The following is a 19,233-nucleotide window of genomic DNA, read 5'->3' as shown; positions in this document are numbered from 1 at the left end:
ATTTTTTTCAAAAAGAATCATTATTCCCATTAGTCCTTTTGACAACTGTAATACTAAAACATGTCCTTGTGATTCTGCTGCATTTCTGATGTGTGACATTGACCTTAACAAACAAACAAAAATAATAGTAATAAAAAATAAATATAATTGACACTAATTTGATTCCCAGCATAAACACAGGTCTGCCAGCAATGTCTTCCATTGCAAGCTTCATCCTGGCTCTCTGAGGAACTATTGGCAAAGCCTTAAACAAAAGGTTCTCACGAAGAACCTACCACAGGTGGGTGTTTCAGGGTTTTAATTTTTTTGCTTGACAGTAGCGTTAGTTTCCGTTTGCGGTTTAATCATATACTGGTTTCATTTGTGTCACTCTGAGCTGGGCAGATATCCTGTGAAAAGGTCACAAAGGAATGTAGCTGTTAAGTTTTACAGCATCATCCACTTTAATGTATTGTAATTATAGCATGTTCCCGTATTGATGTGAAGTCGCAGTGACATCCAGTGGTAACAAGGCATGCTAATTGAAAGCATCTACTCTCAAGATAATAATGAAGCACAAATTCCTAATTCAAGTGATTAATGCCTTTTTAGACAAAGAATCTGTGACCTTTGCAACTGCACTTAGATGAAGAATTAAATTATCTACTTGGATTTTTTTTATTATGTAAACTTGCACAACAAACAAAATAAACAAGCTTCCTTTTTATTTCAGATTTATTAGTGATAGTAGGTTAATTCTTTCCTAAGGTCAGTTGCATGCAACACTACTCCTTGAAGTACAGTCATCTAAAGCTCTTTAGTTACTGCATGGTAAGGCTTCTTAAGTCACAGTGTATTTTCTTCAAGGCCTTGGCCAAAAGAAAAAAAAAACCTAGATGAAAAGTTACACCAATTAACATTTATCTCATAAGGAATACAACTTTACTACTAGTTGTTTTTTTAAATCTACACACATTCTAATACTGCTGATGGTGCTAGGTTATTAGTCGAAACAATTTACATTCAGAACACATTGCCTTAGGAATAAGAATGCTTTATAAAAGACAGAAACAGGTAAGCATGGCTTTCCCATTTTCAGCTAATAGAAACAAAAGGGTAATAAGCAAAAATTAAAGGCAAAAAACCCCAGCCCAACACATACATTACACAACCTGTGCAATAAGTTATCCATGAAATAACTGTTAACTCATAAAAATCACAAACATTAAAAATAAATATGTATCTAAATAAATATCTTGATTTTAATCTTGTGGCAATTATTCTTTATTTAGGATATGAAACACTTGTTACATGTTTATGTTCACACCTTGCCAAACAGGTTACACTTGTCATAACAATACCAAGTACTACAGTGGTTTGCTTTACATTAGAATCTAAAAGTTTTAACTGCACGCATTCCTTACCACTGAAATACCATTTATACAGCACCAGTTTTAAAATTATGCAAAGCCATCAGTACTGGACCACTTTATGGGACTGGGATTTTTTTTTTAACTTGAGGCAGCCATAACGTTCTCTAATTACTTCTCTTTGCCATTTCCTTCACTCTCATTCATCAAATATTCACATTCACCGTGTTATCAAACAAGACAGACATATATACATCACTCCACATAAAGGTTACAAATAAATATGTTTTAAGTTTTATGAGAAAAAAGTTTAGAAGATGTTGCAAAATACTTAAGTGTTTTACAAAGAATTTTGTCATTGATTATTGTCCTTGACCATCCTTCTCATCACTTTTTGGCAAAGAAATAAAAAGGAAGGAGAGAAAAGGCAGAGACACCTGTCTGTTCTTTGTTCAGAGTCCTCAGGTCAGCTTCAAATCCTTTCATTCATACAAAATACAAAATTCTTTTCAGCTATGAGGGCTTCAGCTTTGATGGAATTTTTAGTTAGTTTTCCTGCAAGAGTTGCATGCTAGATGTAGAGGGGTGTCTCTTGTCCAGTTAGAAGCCTGAACATGGCAGCTGGCATAGTCTTCATGTGAATCTGTCAATTGATTTACACAGAAATTAGAACAGTTGTTACTAGTTTAAAATAATCTGTCTCTCCCTGTAGTGTAAGTGCATTTATTGTCCTGCTTTCTACAGGTGTGAGTGTTGCCAGAGTTTCTAGTTCAAGTTGTCTGGTTCTAACAAGCTGGCTCGCTTCCTTTGTTATTTTGTTGGGTTTTTTTAAATGATGACAACAGGATGCAACATCATCCAGCTAGAAAGACACCTAACTACTCTCTGTTGTAATACTCCACTGCAATTACAGCCCTTAAAAAAAGAAGCAGCACAAACCTCTCTGCAAACTCATTCTCCTGTTCTGGTATTAACTGACCTTATTTTTTTTCTTCTGTCTTCCTTCCCTGCAAGACTGTAATTTTGTACGTGTTTTATCTTTATTGGAGTATGATCCTCTGAATACAAAGAGTGGCCTTTATCACCTGATATTTAAATGCCGGTCAAGGGTTTGGTGGGACAGGTTCTCTCCTGGCTAGCGTATTTAAGTGCTTGCTACAAGGAGTGCTGTGGTGTCAGAGGAATACTGACAGCATTAAAGGCATCAGGTAATCAGAGCTGTATCAGAAATGTGGTCACAGCTGTAAGTACCTATCGGCGCAAGAGGAAGGAAGGTAAACTTTACTGACTGAAGTTTACAGGTCTTCACCAGCCATACGCTGCCTTGCTATCTTGGTCTCTTCATGCTGAAAAAGCCACTTTCATACTGTCCTTATATGTTTAGACAGATGTTATGCAGCAAAGAGGCACCATAAAGGCACAGAGGTTCTACTAAAATCTACAGCTTTCTTCCTGCCAATGTGCATGTACTCTATTATTTTCTAGTATCGTTTTCTTTGGTTTTTGGCTAAGGAACTAGTGGAAGATCTGGCCAGGGTTGTGTATTATTCTACCCTGAAATTCAGTAGGGGTTTTGATAAACTGGAGGATCTTGTTCATTCATTGCTGATTTCTCTAAAAGGACCAGAGAGGGATGTCTTAACTTTTTCCCAAGGTAAGTTGGAAATGTTCAGTGAAAATGAAATTATTAAAATACATATCTCTCTCAGCTCTTTGAATATTATTAATTAATTAATTAAGCAGATGCTGTAGTGATAAGCCAAGACACATTTTCATAGCTAACAGGCTGCACGATTTCTTCTCTTAATTGACTACTTTAATTCAAACAGCAGACTGATGGTTCAGATTCATGCCAGGAACCCTTGAAAATAAGTGGAAACTGCAGTGAATGTGATCTAATTGTTCAAAAAGTGTTCTGTTGTTATCAGTGCTCAACTCTAATTTACTGAGCTGGTTTTAATACTATGTTAAGACACACTTTTCAGCTGAAATATATGTTCTTTCAACAGTTTTAAAGTATTTAATGGTTTTCTTACCTCTCCCACTGAATTAGACAATGCTTGTACTATCTTCTCATGAGCTGTAGCAACAACACTTTGTCCATTGATCTCAATAATGCGATGTCCTACTCTTACCCCTCCCCTCTCAGCTATTCCACCTCGCATCAAGCTGCAAATCTGCCAAGAGAAAGCAAAGTTTATTAAACTTTAGAAACGTCAGAATGTAGCAGTTACTAGGATTTAAGATGTAATAATGAGCAGTGACACCATAAGGATTCCAGAAGATACTTGTGGAAAGTATTAAGCAATACTGTGAGTTTTAAAATGTTGGTTTGTTTTTTGTTGTGGTGGGTCCTGTCTCTCCCAACCCCATCAGATTTCTGCAAATTACAGTTTTCATTTTCATTCTCATGGGCTGGGAACATATAAACACCTAACACAGTGACAGAGGTAGCAGACATGCAAAAGAGTGTAGTTAGAGGAGGAAGGGAGAAGTTTTATGTGCTGTCAGGATAGGAGAAGTCGTTTTTAAGTATTTTTGACTGTGCCACCTGGACTCTTTCTGTAAACTGCCACGTTATGCTTTCTGAATAATGGGAAATGTAAAAAAATGCTAAAGAAAGAATTATCTATGACAGCAGTTTTTTCACATATGTGGAAAAAATGGTGTAAAGCTTAATCCTTAACCCTGCACAAACTTGTTTAGACTGAAGGAAAGGATACACACATTCTAGACTGAAAGCTGGCAATCTGTTAAAAGGGTCATAAAGATACAAGGAAAGATTTATCTCAGAGATATAAGGAAGAATTTTTTTTTATGATGACACTGGAAAAGGTTGCCCAGAAAAGTTGTGGAGGCCCCATCCCCAGAAGCGTACAAAGTCAAGCTGGACAAGGATTGAGCAGCCTAATCTAGTGAGTGACCCTCCTGACTGGCAGGGATTTGGACCAGGTAATCTTTAAAGCTCTCTTCCACCTAAGCTATACTATGACTCTATGAAATGTGCAAATTCTGTTTCTTTTTACAGGCTGCTCTCAGCATAGTGCAGTATAACAGCTTGCTTCCTCTGCAGGTTGGAAAAGGGCACTGCTCTCCAGAGCCACTGCTATTCCCCATGTTTTACAGTGCCACTGGCCATAAGGAGTTTAGGATGAAGAAGGCAAATCAGGGCACTGTTACAACTGACAGCTGCAGGTACCAGAACTAGGCACAAGTTTTGACTTTTATGCCCCTACAATAGGGGAATAATTCTGCAAGAAGAGTTACGTTCACCAAGTATAGTTCCAGCAGATTACTGCTACTTAAAATTCCTCTGAGGTTTCAACATGTGTGATGTAGAGACAGAAATAAAAAGCTCAGTCCAGTATAGGAAAATTAAAAGAATGTTTCCTCCTCAAGCAGCAGTGTCTATGCTACAAGAGGCTGCTCCCTGGCAGGCTAGATAGCTGTATATTAGACAGAAATTGCTGGTAAAGTATTTCAGAAGATTAAGTTCATGCAGCATGTACGGTAGATAATGCTTGAAAAGCTTGAATCTCTGGAACCAAACAGAGCTTAGCAGTCCTGAGATTTACCTTTTGTTTGCTAAGAATTATTATTTGCTGAGATACAGTAATTTGCTCAGAGCTAAGTATGATAAGATGTGGCTTGTGTCCGAGTGAGTTTGTAATCTAAATCAGAAACATAGCATGTGGGGAGATGGCCAAGCTGGAATATACTGAAGGTGAAACACTGTCTCTGGTTGACCAGAGTCTATTCTGTATGACATCAGGAGTTTCCTTTCAATTCCTCTTCACAAATAACAATGCTATAAAAATTGAAATCCCTTCTTATTAAGTTCAGGTTGTCTGATATGGGGAGCAAAAACATCTACTTATTCTTTCTTTATATATATTTTTATATAAAAGCCTTTCTCAGCTTTCTGAAGAGAAAAAAAACCCCACAACCCAAAAACCTTTATCCTGCAGTGAGACACATCTTCCACCACACTGTCATTAGTGGCTGACTTTTACCAGCTGTGGTTCATCAACTCTTTCTCATGGACTTTTATTGGTAGAGGAACCATCAGGACCCTACACAGAATTGCGTTTTGAATGTCAGCCACATATATTGTTTTGCAGCAGGTAGTCTACTTGCTAATCATGTAGTTGATAAGATAAGCTGTACTACATAGATCTCTGTTATAGAAAGCTTCTCAGTTCAACTCACTGTTGTTATAACAGTTTGCTCCTTGCTGTTGGGGATTGTATGCAGTAGTCTGAAAGGATAAAAAGCTGAATGTGCCAAAAGTAATATATTGAGAAAAACAGAAAAAAAATATATGCCTCCAAAAATAGTTTTCAAGGTATAAAAGAAAATACAGAAACACTACAGCCAGCTGAAAGAAAAGCTTTCAGAGCAAATGGAAATGTGACCTCTCACCCCCCTGGCATAAAGGAAAAGATAATGGCTTGCATATCTATCCAGAGCACCTTTCATTATGTGGCTCTCAAACCACTTCTAATATCAGCAGTGATTTTTTTTCTTTCTCAGACATAGGAAGCTGTCTCTTATCTTCATTCAAGAACGTGATCCCTCTCCAGGGAAGGGAGTCAGCTTCCTTTTGTGAGCATTAACTATTTTAATGAGGTAGGAAGAGAAACAGACACAGAGCTCAAGTGGCTCTGCCTAGCCTCACAGATCCTGTGATGCTAGAGACAGAGTGCAGATGTAAAGAAATATACTCTACTTAAAGCACGCATTTACATGGCTCCTGTATTTGCAAGTAGCTGACTCAAAGCAGCCTTAAGACTTTTGTCTCCAGCCAGTGGAGCTATGGCAGATAAGGCTGAGAAATTTTAAGATGAGCAGGACCAATAAGTAAATATGGTTCTATCCAGCCAGGATTGTTTAGCCTGCTCTACTTGTTGAACATGGTGACAACTGTAAAATTATTAAATAAAGCATGACAGATCTGGATCTTCTTGTACGCACGAGCCTATACTCTACTTACTGTGCAAACTGAAGAAAAAAAGGAGAAAAAAACCAAAGAAAGGTGTAGATCATACAGGTTCAATCCATTCAGCTGTTACAGACTCTGCAGTGCCTTAGACAAGCTGCAGTGGATCAGGTGTGTAACTCCAGTAGCTTCACAATGTTTTATTGCAACTGCAGTTGTGTAGCAAAACATTAAGGATAGAACGCTGCAGGGCAAACTAGAAATAGAGATTTAATATAATCTATTAAACCAGGTTTCTCCTCATCTCACTCCTATAATACTCTGTTCAAACCCGGTATACTTTTTGCTCAGACTATTTAAACAAATATAAACAAAGATGAGAAAGTAAAAATAAACGGTCTGTTCTGTTGATTTTTACCTAGTTTTACTGTATTTTGTAGATAGAATTGTGCTAGGCTAGGGATGGGGTATATATAATTTTCAGATGAAATGTCAGATCTAGACTGAGAAGTGGTGCATTATCAGCAGTAAAAATACAGCTGGCAATGCATGGATTTTTCATAATTTAGGAAATAAGATGATGGGGATTACTTGTATTTAGATACCACTTTTAAAGAATTGTAGCGTAAGGATTTTCAGAAGGTGGCTGATAAATCACCTTATGTTCTCCCTATCACACACCATTCATACTTGTTTCGTATGTATGCACAAGATTCCTTTTTTTTCCTTAATGTTTTACAGTTCAAATTTGATATTCCTTTTATAAATATGCAATGGATTTACATCAGTAGCTTCCAAGAGCTATGAAGAATATTTGCGTCATTAGTGCAAGAGGAATTGTGCAAAATTAACACTGATTTGTGCTGTTGTGCTGTTCCCCAACTAAACCTTCCAAAAGTTGGTACTACTAGCGCTCCATGAGCACAACTGCAGGCTTTGCTGTAAACTGTACAGAATAAACGAACGAAAACAGTCACTTTCAGGAGTCCAGTCTCTGCATCTTCCTGATACCCTGTGCAAGCAAAACGCAGCTCAGATAGGACTTCTGTATGTCCAGGTTGTTTATGGGCTGTTCACTAATCCAACAGCTGTACATCCTGCACAGATGAGATAGGCAGAGTGAAAAGGAATCACTGCAAAACTGCTATCAGAAGAGGCACAGAAATATATACCAGCTGCATACATAATGAGGCTTAGCAGTAGGAGACATTTAATTATGCCCATTCTGGCAGGTCATTTATTTCTTCACTGTGCTAATGCTGAGCCAACAAAGAAAAAAGGATGTTATTTCTGAATCCTGTCATAATTTAACAATATAACAATTGCTGGCAATTACAAAACCTCTTTTTAAAAGTTCAGTGGCAAACCAGAGAGACACATTTTGCAGAGTCATATTTTCAAATGTTAAGTGAAGAGTCTATCTGAGAAAGGCCCAGAGACTTGTCTATATAGCAGTCTAGCAAAGGATGTTCATGGGTTTTTTGTTTGCTGGCTCTCATGTTCAAACACAGGCACTTCATAAATGAAACGTATTACGAGGCTTTATTTTTTGTTATCTGAGAATTATTTTTATGCTGAATTTGTAAACTTTATGTTGGATGTCATCTATATGTATCTCATTGAACTGGAATTAATTATGGCCATAATGAGTAAGACATATGACCAGTAGATGGAGTGAGTACGCTATGGAAGAAAACAACCACAGTCTGCAGAATTTATTAAACTAAGGCTCCAATTATGTAGGAGATGATTAGCTGGGACAAGATGAATAGATTGTCTCACAGACTCCGTAACTGTCTCTGGCCGTGTCAGGATATGAGATGCTGCTTCTAATCTGCCTTGCCCTGGTTCTTTTCCCCACCCCAACCCAATCCCCATCTATGCAAGGACAGGCCTCCTAGAAGAGTTCTTGAGAAGAGTTGTGGTTACACAACAGTATCACTTATTGATCCTTAAATATATTTTCCTCTTTTTATCATAGCACCAGCTGGACATACTAGATTTACAAAAGATCGCAATTAGGAAATAAATCACTGTGTAACAGTGTTACAGGCTGTTCTTGGTACCGTCTGTGAGATCTTGTAATACCAGATCCCATCCCTTTCGTCCTTTTTTTATGCCAAGACTTGGGATTTGCTAACAGAGAGTGAACTACCAGCAATAACCACACCCACCCACCATACACACACATGGAGGTGAAAGGGGATTAAGCACAGGCAAAGGACAGAAATATATCAGACACCTGATTTTTCTGTAGTTTTTCACAGACCTCTCTCTACTGAAGTATCAGAGCATTAATCCCAAACATGACAAATACTTTAAACCTCTAAAGGATGTTGACCTGGGACAGGTATCACTTCAGAGTGCTTCCAGCTAGACCACAGCTTGTAGCGGTGTTCTTTATACCAGTCTGTGCTGCAACCACAATATGATACGTGGTCTTGGGTAGGAACACTTAAAACGTAGGTACAATAAAGACTTCAAGAGATGGCTAGCAGAGCTGACAATCCCCTAATGAGCCATCTGTTTGCTAAAGCACAGTAAGACCCATAAACCATATCCTATAGAGTTACCTGCTACGCTTCCAAGGATGGCAAACTGAAATCTGGCAACTTCAATCGATGAGTTTCACAGAACAGGGGACCAGAGCCCACAGTCCTTTGTGATGTGGTTTTTCTGTGTGAGCAGCCTGATTATTTTTTTTCCTAGACTGGAGGAAGAGGAGATGGTGATGGTCCTGCACTACAGACAGTCCTTAATGCTAGTATAAGGCCCTGGAAAGGCCAGGTGACTACCTGGGCTAGTTGCATTGGGAGTTTGCTTTGGAATGATATTGGAGAATGGCTTGGGAAGGAAGAACTAAGAGAAGACCCTGAGCTGCACTGGGTAAGTGTTACCTGCCATGTTCATTCTCCTGTTTGCTGCTGTTATTACAAGGAAACTGCAACATGCAGAGAAAGGATACCTGGGTCACTACCTATACAATTACTTGTAGTGAGAGGTGTTTAATTTTAACCAAAGGAGGTCACAATGACATTGCCTTGCCCACTACCATGTGATCCAAATAAATTATGCACAGCCAAAGGAAAACTAAAAGCCTTAGTGAGTTTGTGCTGAAATTTTAAAAAGATAAACAGGATCAGAGCTAAGATTAGAATGTTATAATTGTAAAAACCTGTTTCAGCATAACCGTTTTCCTTGCAACTCTGGCACACTAATGACACAAGTTATACCTGAATTAGCTGATCCAGATACTGCACCAAACAATCTGGACAATAAATCTTGTGGCTGTATTATGTAGGAAAATCCCTCAAGAATGGCAGTATTTGTTCTCCTGGTATTGTCCATTTGCATTATATTACTCAGATATGTGATTTTAAGGTTTTGATTAACTAAGGGATTGCAGTACAAAAAGTTGAGGTCATATGCAAGAATTTTTTCAGTACTTCAATATGTTTCTTGAAAGAAAAAAAGGGGGGGGGGGGGGGGAAAAAAAACCCAAAACATATGTTTTGAGAAAAAAAAAAAGGGGGGGGGGGGAGAGAAAAAAACCCCAAAACCAGAACAATCACTGAACACAGAGACTTACAATTCCATTCTGTACACTGAAGCCCAGCTGGTATTTTAAGTCTGGCCTTTTTATGAGAACAGTAGTAACAGGAGGACAGCTGACAATGTTCAGTTTGACTTGCATCTGATTCTTGAGACCCTGGTAAGATATTCCAAAAGTTAATATTTCTGAAAGGGATCTTAATTTGCTCTTTCATTAGTGGTTTCCTAACTGTAAGTCAGCTGATCTGAGAAAGAACAGCGAAAGTTAATAGAAATCTGTTGTTAACTTAGAGATACATCTCCATTTCATTTATTTCCTAAGCTATTTGGCCCAACAAAACATATCAAAACTTTGCTTTTAATTGCTACAGAAACTTCAAGAATGTTTTCAAGAAAAGCCAAAACTGACTACTGTTTGCCCTTTACCAATGCCTGGCCAATTAATCTGCTCCTGCTGCTCTTGGTAAATCTGCACAGACATTGGATTGAGTCTCAGTGATGAAAAGATAACGCATTCTGAGATCCCATAATGTCTGGGGAATCTTCACATACTCACTTGATCTGTCCTGCAGTCTACTCGCCTCCATCCATTTCATCTACATGGAGCCCAAAGACGCATAGTAGATTTTAATCCTCAGGTTTTAATTTGGAGGCTGTGGGGAAGCCTGGAACTTTGAGGAGAGCTAAGGAACTTAACTTAGGCAAGTTTTTCAGACCTGGCCTTATTTGTTATAGTCCAGTAACAAAGCTGCAGTCAAATTCGTCAGCCTAAATTTCTGTATGTTATCACCTCTGAATCTCTGTTTCTAATTCTGCTTTTTGTTAACGATTTTTTATTTATTTATTTATTTTTACAGTGATTTGAAAAATCATATCTGCTGGAAATCTTGTCATAATATTACATCTCTGCTGGCTTGCAATCTACAGCATATAGTTAGTTTTAAGTTTGGGGTACCTTTATGATCCCTTGGCACGTTGCAAGAGGCAGACCAACTAAACTGGTCCCGTTAATGGACATGATTTGATCTCCAATGCTTAGTTTTCCTGAACGGGCTGCAGGGCCTCCATTCATCATGTTAGCCAGGATAACTGTGGGTAGAATGGATCCCCATCCAGATTCCACAATCACTACCCCAAGAATTTCTCCCTTCTGTTTTTCTAGCTGGAGCTGCAATTAGAAAGAAAAGAAAATGGTTTTTTTGCTTTGATTCATCTAAATTTGAGTACTAGCATCTCAGTCGTTCCTGAATAACACCTACAAATGACAAAAATAATTCTATTCTTTGCCATTAGGTAGTAGGATGACTTCAAAAACGGTCTTAAAACTGTAACTTACACCTAGTTCTTTTCAGGGGCATCCTCCAGTTGCTTATTGAATGTCGTCCTTATAATAAGCAAAAACCCTAACACTTTGGTTAACTGTATAGAAAGTGGTGGAACTGAATACCAAACAAACAAATGCCAAAGAAGCTTTTATGCTTCTTGGAACCTGGCAGCTAGGGGAGGCCATTACATTTTGTGGCTAAAGCAATGCCTGAAACCCAGGCTTGAGTTCAGCTCCACTTCTGCCATCACTGCTCGGGTTGTCTCTTGACCTCTGGGTTTGTCTGTCCTTATTTCAGGCAAGGATCTCTTGACTGTTGTTGTTATTATTAACGCCATTGACTATACTTGTGCCTAGCACTTTAAGATCCCTGATGTGCTGATGTGCTGGAAATGATGACTTCTCAAATATGGTGATGTTAACTGTTCAGTAATCATAGCATATGTAACTTTTACAGAAGAGAAGTAAGAGTTTAAGTAGAGAACATACTCTTTAACAACTGGGAATTATTTTCTTTCAAATGTGGAAGGACAGGGACATCCGTACTTACAGGAATCAGGAAGGGCAGATGTCTGTTGTTGAAGCTGTCTATCAAAGCTTTGAACCAACCAGTGTGTCACAACTCTGTCTTTGTTCAAACATTCATAAACCAATTAGAGTAAAAAATTGCCACGAAAATAATGACCTTTTAAATGACTTTGAAATGTGACACATTTGTATTTTTCTATTCTGATTCTAAGTTAAACCAAGATTTGTTCAACTGAATTTTCCCTTGTTTTCTACAAGTTTGTCATGGTTATATGTACATAGAAACACTTTATTTTTTTTTAGTGACTGCAGCCATATAAAACTACACCTCAAATCATAATCTTTCTATCTGCAGGTATTGGTGAAAAATGCTCTCTTCCCAAGAACACACATGGTGTACATAAGAACCTGTAATGCTAGAAGAAATGAGCAGAAGTAGGAAAGCTGCGACTGAAGGATTAAGCAATTTGCAGTTCATTTCAAAATAAGATTGCTTTAGGACTCAGCATGGAAACTCTGTCCTTTGAAACATGGCCAGATTCCTATATAAGGCAAAGGAGAATCTGGGTGCAACTGCGCTCACCAGTTTTGGTATTACAGTTAGTATGAAATCTAAAATGTGAAATACATGGCTATCTCATAAAGGTAAATAGTTACACTTTGGGGCTCTTAAAGCAAATTCTTGCCTTTTCATGCATTATGAGTGTGAAACTCCATTTCATGTGGCAGTTTTGCTGATGTTCTAATAGGGGAAGAAAAATTAGCCTGCTCAAGTGCCACAGCATCCCAGACTCGTGGTCCTTGTGTTTATTAAGTAAGAAATCACTTACAATGTGGATTAAAATGAATTGTCATTTCTCTATCTGTATCAGTACTTGGGTAAAACATAAAGCCACCTTATGTTGTGTACTGTGAATATTACAGAGCTTATCTATGTCAGATGTAAATGTACTTCTGTTTTGATCAATGGAAGTAGAAAGGCCTTGAAAATTGAAAGAAATTAAAAAAAACTTATAAAGCTGAATTTAGTAGCACAGTATTGATGAAGCAACACATCTTGAGATCTAAAGTCATCCTTAAAATGCCCTTTTTCCATGTGAACTACATTCCTCTGAAAAAAATGGATCCATCTGAAATGAAATTTCAAATCTAGTTTACCTCTTTGCAGTTTTCTGAATTGGAAAAGTGTATGAGATCATCGTTATACATCTCTTGGGTATTGATGATGTCACTGTATTCTTTCTGACTGAGATCCTCTGGGTTAATTCCATTGGCTCTTAAAAACTCTTGGTAAGCCACGCTGAAAGCCTGACCAATTGACTGAGCTATCAGCTGTGCCTAGAATGTAGAACAAAACACAGTTCAGAGAAAGGACTGAGAAACAGTTTACCACTGAAACCATAAGAAACAAGATACTGGATTTTAGTCAGAGTCAGAAGAAAGGATCCTGCAAAGCTGCTACGTTAGTATGGATATAAAGTCACTTTAAGGTCAGTTGTACAGAAATAATCCATTACATCCAAAATCAAATTGCAGACTCCATTTAAAAACCCTGCTGATCTTCTTTCATCAGTACATTGCAGTAGCAAGCAGCCATATGCTATTTATGTACTTCTTCCAATAAACACTGGAGAGTACTGCCTTTGTACCAATACGGAACAGAGCTTACAGAGAAGACTGTCACAAACTTGGCTTCTCATCACAGTGTATTTGCAGGAGTGATGAGAGAATGGATGCTCTGCTTGCACATGCCTTCACAGACATGTGTGCACTGTTTAATTTGGTGGGTTTTCACATGCTGCTTCTCCACCTTGGTTTTATAGAACTGAAGAGTGCTTCAGTGAAGCCATCTGCTCTCCTGTTACTGCCATGATAACCTGACTTGTACTCCCAGCAAACCAGTAATAGCCCTACTTATCCATTGCACATCTACAACAGCTATTCCAGTTAACACCTTGACTAGCAATGTCAGGGATGCTTTTGAGAACACAGCCAGAGCCATGATTATAGCTTGGTAAGAGCAACTCTTCAAAATCCTCTGTGAATTTATTAATTTTTGGAGCACTTATCTGCGCGTGCATTTTATTCCAATATGCAATAAAAGATAGCCCTACTTATCCATTGCACATCTACAACAGCTATTCCAGTTAACACCTTGACTAGCAATGTCAGGGATGCTTTTGAGAACACAGCCAGAGCCATGATTATAGCTTGGTAAGAGCAACTCTTCAAAATCCTCTGTGAATTTATTAATTTTTGGAGCACTTATCTGCGCGTGCATTTTATTCCAATATGCAATAAAAGATTACTTCCCATTACAGTGGGCTGTATGGCAGGTACAGTTAATGAAACATCACAGATGTGTCAGAAATATATGCACATTAGAAAGAAATCTACAGAAACTGATGGCAATGATAATACAACTTTGCACATTCAGCACACTGGGAAAGTCAACTGAAGAATTATTGGACTGCTGTACAATTTACTTTCTTATTCCACCAGATGGCACTGGAACACAGAGAGAGGTAGAGGTAAGGAAAGGGAATTTGTAGTCAACTTTTTCTACATGTGACTTTTTCCCCTCCATTCTGAGTTTGCATTCATCTCACAGGAGAATGCCACACTGAGTTTCATATATTTGTGGTTTTCAGGTACTGTATTCTGTTATCAGGGATATGAATAACTCCAAATTATCTGAGGAGGCATTAATTGCATCTTAACATAGCTCCCTAAAAATAGTATTAATCAAACCTATAAAACTATTCGGGCAATCTGACACAATTTCTTAGACAGTAGGTACGTGCTAAATGTATTATGAATGCATAGGGTTTTCTTGGAGCACAACACAATTCTTTTTTTTAATCGGTATGACAGAAACTATATTTAAAGCTGTTCCTATAGAACAATGGTCAGAAATGTGTAGTACTGCCTACTTCTAATGCCTGTATCTCAATCGTCAAGTTAGAAACAGGCAACAAATTTTGCTTTTTCTGTTTTACTAGCTTGGCATTTTCTGCCATAAATGTCTTACTTTGAGGTCCCCTGGTCTGCCATTTTAGACCCAAATATCCATTTCGCTACAAAAACAAACCAGGATGTAGGAAAGCAAGGATATCTTTGCCACAAGGGCATGGCATGCCAGCACTTTTCGCAGGGCTGAAACAGGCTATATGAAGGACATGGAGCTGTTGGAGCAGGTCCAGAGGAGGGCTATGAAGATGATCAGAGGGCTGGAGCACCTCCCCTATGAGGACCAACTGAGAGACTTGGGGCTGTTCAGCCTGGAGAAGAGAAGGCTCTGGGGACACCTTATTGCAGCCTTCCAGTTCCTGAAGGAGTCCTACAGGAAAGCTGGGGAGGGACTTTTTACCAGGGCAGATAGCGATAGAACGAGGAGTAATGGTTTTAAACTGGAAGAGATCTAGACTAGATATAAGGAAGAAACACGTTACTGTGAGGGTGGTGAGACACTGGCACAGGTTGCCCAGGGAAGTTGTGGATGCCCCCTCCCTGGCAGTGTTCAAGGCCAGGTTGGACAGGGCTTTGGGCAACCTGGTCTGGTGGGAGGTGTCCCTGGCCATGGCAGGGGTTGGACTGGATGATCTTTAAGGTCCCTTCCAACCCAAACCACTCTATGATTCTATAATCACTACTTCTGCAATCCTATTTTGAGAATGACTCCAACTTCTTTAATCTTTTGGTATTTCTGATGCAAGTGAAAATTAGAACCTAAATTTGGAAGTGGTCACGCCTTTTAAAAAGTGGAATTCTAACAAAACAGTGGTTTAGGGCTAATATGGTATTAGATCTTGGAGTATCTTATGGCATATAGGACTGAAATTATGCTTTCCGTTGTACAGATGAGCTGAGAGAGCAGTGAGAGTGAGTTCTTCCTAGCCTTTTAAGAATTGCAAAACTCTGCCGGCTGTGAAGAAAAATTTCTACAAATATAGAGAACTAAACTTTCTTAGCTCTATTGCATTTATATAAAAATTCTAATTCGTAATCTTTGCTAGGGATGAAAAAAAGAGAACTGAAAAATGAATACCTGAATGTGTTCTTAAATATCAAAGGACCAAGTCACATATGAGTACATATACCAACTGCAGGTAAGAAAGCCATAAGGGAATAAGGACTGGGTAGAGGGCAAGCTTGTGCCAGGCCCGCCAAGTTGGTAGAAGCAACTCAGCTTCAGTTTGAAAGAGGTTCAGAATGATTCCACCGCATTGCCAGGTGTCTGGAGGCTTATGTGTGTCATTATATCCCAAGCTGCTAAACTAAAGATTCAGTCCAGGATGAATGATCAGTTTGATATCCCATCAATTAATTTTGGCCACGAATTGTCATCAACTTCCAGAAAACTCCAGACATGTGGATATGAAAGCACTTGGGGAAGCTTTGTTGAAAGAACACAAATGATTCTATAATGCATGAATTTGCAACATGAATTTGTGGAGACAAAAAAAAAAAGATATATGAATATGCACAAACGACTAGCTAGTGTTTCCACAGATTATCTGTAGCTTCAATTGGAAAACTGACAACCAAAAGTCATTCAAGAAATTAGATGTAATTTCAGAGATTGTCTAGATGACATACATTGTTTCAATAAAATTAATTCCATTTACTTACGTCCTCTGATTCAAAGACATGGCAGATCATTTTGTACTGCTTCTTTCCTTCCTGCGCACCAGGTGTTGTTTCAATACAGTCTTGTGAAGCTGATCGTGGCATGCGCCGGCGTGCCATTAAGACCACAATGTTACCAATATCGGCAATGTACGAGATTGTGCGCAGCGCATGATCCATCATTGTTTCCTAGATAAAGCAAAGAGAAATAAGTCCTTCTTCATGCCTGCTGTTATTCTACAAACGCTGCATCTTCCCTCTCCTTGATAGCCTACTCCTCGAGAATGACAAAAGCTATGGACGTGCTTTCTGTGGGCCCAGATCTGACACTTCCTATGCACTTCCTATGCAGACCTGAAGTCCACTGAAGACGTAGTGGCTGGCTTCAATGGAAATGCTGCCTGAGCAAATACAACATGGTTGCTACTGTAAAGCAGTAGATATTTTCCTGTTGCTGGAAAAATATGTTTCCTTTTTGTATTGGTTTTGCTGAATGAAGCAGATGCATTTCACAATGACAGAACAAGTTTTAGGGAAGTCATATGTATATGAGAAATTTTTTTTTTAACCTGTCTGTAATAGCAATGATATCAAAGTTAACATTTCCTGATGTGCAGGAAAGCGATACTTAGTTACTTTCTTTGTAAAGAGCTATGAAGGCATTATTTCACTTTCTCTGCAGACAGAATTTTTAATACTCTTTTCCAGCTACCTACATAACTCAGATCAGTTTGGAAGGAACTGGTCTTGTGTCTGGGCTCTCAGTCAAAATCCTATTCATGTCAAGGTAATTAGGCTGCTAATTTGGTTGTGCTGGGAGAACTAAACTAAGAAGAGCCGTTGCCTGTGAGAATGATTTTAAGTGGAAACCTGTCCGAGCTTCAACCTAATGAACATCTCTTATGTAAGAACACCATAAAGAACAATAAATACAAAAAATCTTGAAACTTTCTGCCTTTACCTCAAATCCCTGAGCTTTGCATCCTTTTAATTACTTTAGCCTTTTAAACTATTTTACTTTCTGCTATTAGCAAGGAAATCCCAACCTCCTACTTCCAAGTGTTCTCACAGGAATCTATTATTCAGTGGCTTTGATTGAGTTGCCTTGGACAAAAAAAAAACCTGACTGTATATTTGTAGTCAGAGAAGGATATGTTGTCACTAAACTTGTTTTATTTCAGGTATTACTATTTTCTCTTTTGTTTCCAGCTCTTGCTCATGCTTCTATCAATTGTTTCTTATGGAAAAGAGCAATGAGCTCCCAGAAGGAAGAACCTTCAAGGATATTTTATAACAGTTTCTGTGCACCAATAAGTATGAACTTGTAGTAAGTTTTATTATTTCTGAACTCAGCATTAAGTATGAATAGATAACTGTGGCTCAGGTTTCTCTCTGTAAAATGTTATTGTAATTAAAGAATGCATGTGATATTGCTACAGTGATAATTTCAAAGGATTTTGATATATTTAGGACTGCAAAGACAAAAAAATTATATACTTGTTCACACTAATGTTTTAGACAATTATTTGTACCTTTATAGAAGTTTTATTCAAGATATGTTACAAGCAACATGATTTCTCCTCTGTTTTTTTTTTTAATAAAAATAACAAAAAGCCACAACCTCTCTAAGTTCCCAGAAAGTCATGTTGCTATGGAAGATAGATATTCCGTAATGGTAAGAACCTTTTAGGTTTTAAATGAGAGTTTTAGAAATGCAATCAAGTAATGTGATTGACTTCCTTTAAGTGCCTTGAAAAAGATCCCTATTACTGAAGTCTGTATAATTATGGAGGAAGAAAAATTCCTAGGGAAAAAAAGGTAATATAATGTATGTTAATAATGCTTATCTGACAGATATTTTTGGCAATTTAGACAATATTTTAGAAAAAGCCTCCTAGCCATAGTGACCTTTAGAAGCCATAAACCAGTATTTTAAGGCAGTTATGATTTATATTTTTTCCTGAGGAGACATTCAAGGGCTGTATGTTGTTTTCCACGATGTGACTCTGCTGTCCCTCCCCTCACCCCCCACCAGCTGACTTGAGGTGCTCATCTTCTCTACTTGGAGCAGTCAGCCTTTGCTGCTTTGCTGTTTCAAGCAAAGCCAGGCTGGACTTTGCTGTCATGAGAGTGAAATGCCTGTGTCCTGTTACAATGGTGACACTATTTGTGACAAAGAGGAGACTGCAGGAGGCTCATAAGAGGTAATTTCAATAGCAGGCTGCCAGGGTAATTAATTCAGCTCTTAGATGTCACTGGTGTGCTGTACTGAATGAAATCAGTTGCCCACTATTGAACATCCTTTTTTTAAGACAAAAGAGAGTCCAAATCCTATTTTTAGGATATATTACTTTTAGGATATATTTAGGATACATTTAAAGCCTGAGTTTTATGTTTCTTGAACTGGATGCTGTTTGCTTTATAACCTTGTGCAAAGTAGCTATTTTAATTAAGATAAAGCTTTCTATTGAAACAAAGATCAAGAAAGTGCCTCCAAACCATGCTTTGTTTGCTTTGTTTTCTGTTACTTCTTTACATATTTTTGCCATAGTAGAGATGAACTGTTCTCTTCTTTAAGGAACAGAAAAAGCCCATCTAAAAATTCCTTCTTGCTAGAGTTAGTGATCAGTTTGGAGGGTTTTCCAGACTTTGATGTGTTGCTTAAACTGGAAACAACCAGAAACATAATAGCTTTATTGATCAAACTAGCTGAGGATGTCCCTTTCCTAGCACCCCCTGCCCAAACAGCTAAAAATATCCACCAAATTCTACCTGAATTGGAATTTTAAAAATACTTATTATAAAACCCATTTGTTTTGCTTTACTTTGTGATCTCTATTAGTTTTAAGTCAGTAAAATGCTTTCTGGTGTCTGTCTTTGCTTCTTGGCCGAGACAGGTTGTCTCTGCTGCT

The 19,233-nt window shown here is 38.1% G+C and overlaps 1 protein-coding gene across 1 annotated transcript; it reads right to left on the bottom strand.

Annotated features, from left to right (window-relative positions):
- Positions 1-696: 696 nt before the first annotated feature.
- On the bottom strand, positions 697-17,033 carry LOC104537003 (amyloid beta A4 precursor protein-binding family A member 2; the record flags this gene model as incomplete). Its single annotated transcript, XM_010179770.1, has 7 exons — positions 697-1,992; positions 3,386-3,526; positions 9,878-9,997; positions 10,796-11,008; positions 12,851-13,030; positions 16,325-16,510; positions 16,993-17,033. Coding segments are annotated over 7 exons (953 nt in total), but the record flags the coding sequence as incomplete, so codon positions are not given.
- Between the last annotated feature and the right edge of the window lie 2,200 nt (positions 17,034-19,233).

Source organism: Mesitornis unicolor, unplaced genomic scaffold (genome assembly GCF_000695765.1).
Source record: "Mesitornis unicolor isolate BGI_N332 unplaced genomic scaffold, ASM69576v1 scaffold2160, whole genome shotgun sequence".
In the NCBI taxonomy this organism is placed as follows: domain Eukaryota; kingdom Metazoa; phylum Chordata; class Aves; order Mesitornithiformes; family Mesitornithidae; genus Mesitornis; species Mesitornis unicolor.
The sequence above is the reverse complement of the archived record's forward strand: the minus strand, read 5'-3'. Positions and strand labels throughout refer to the sequence as shown.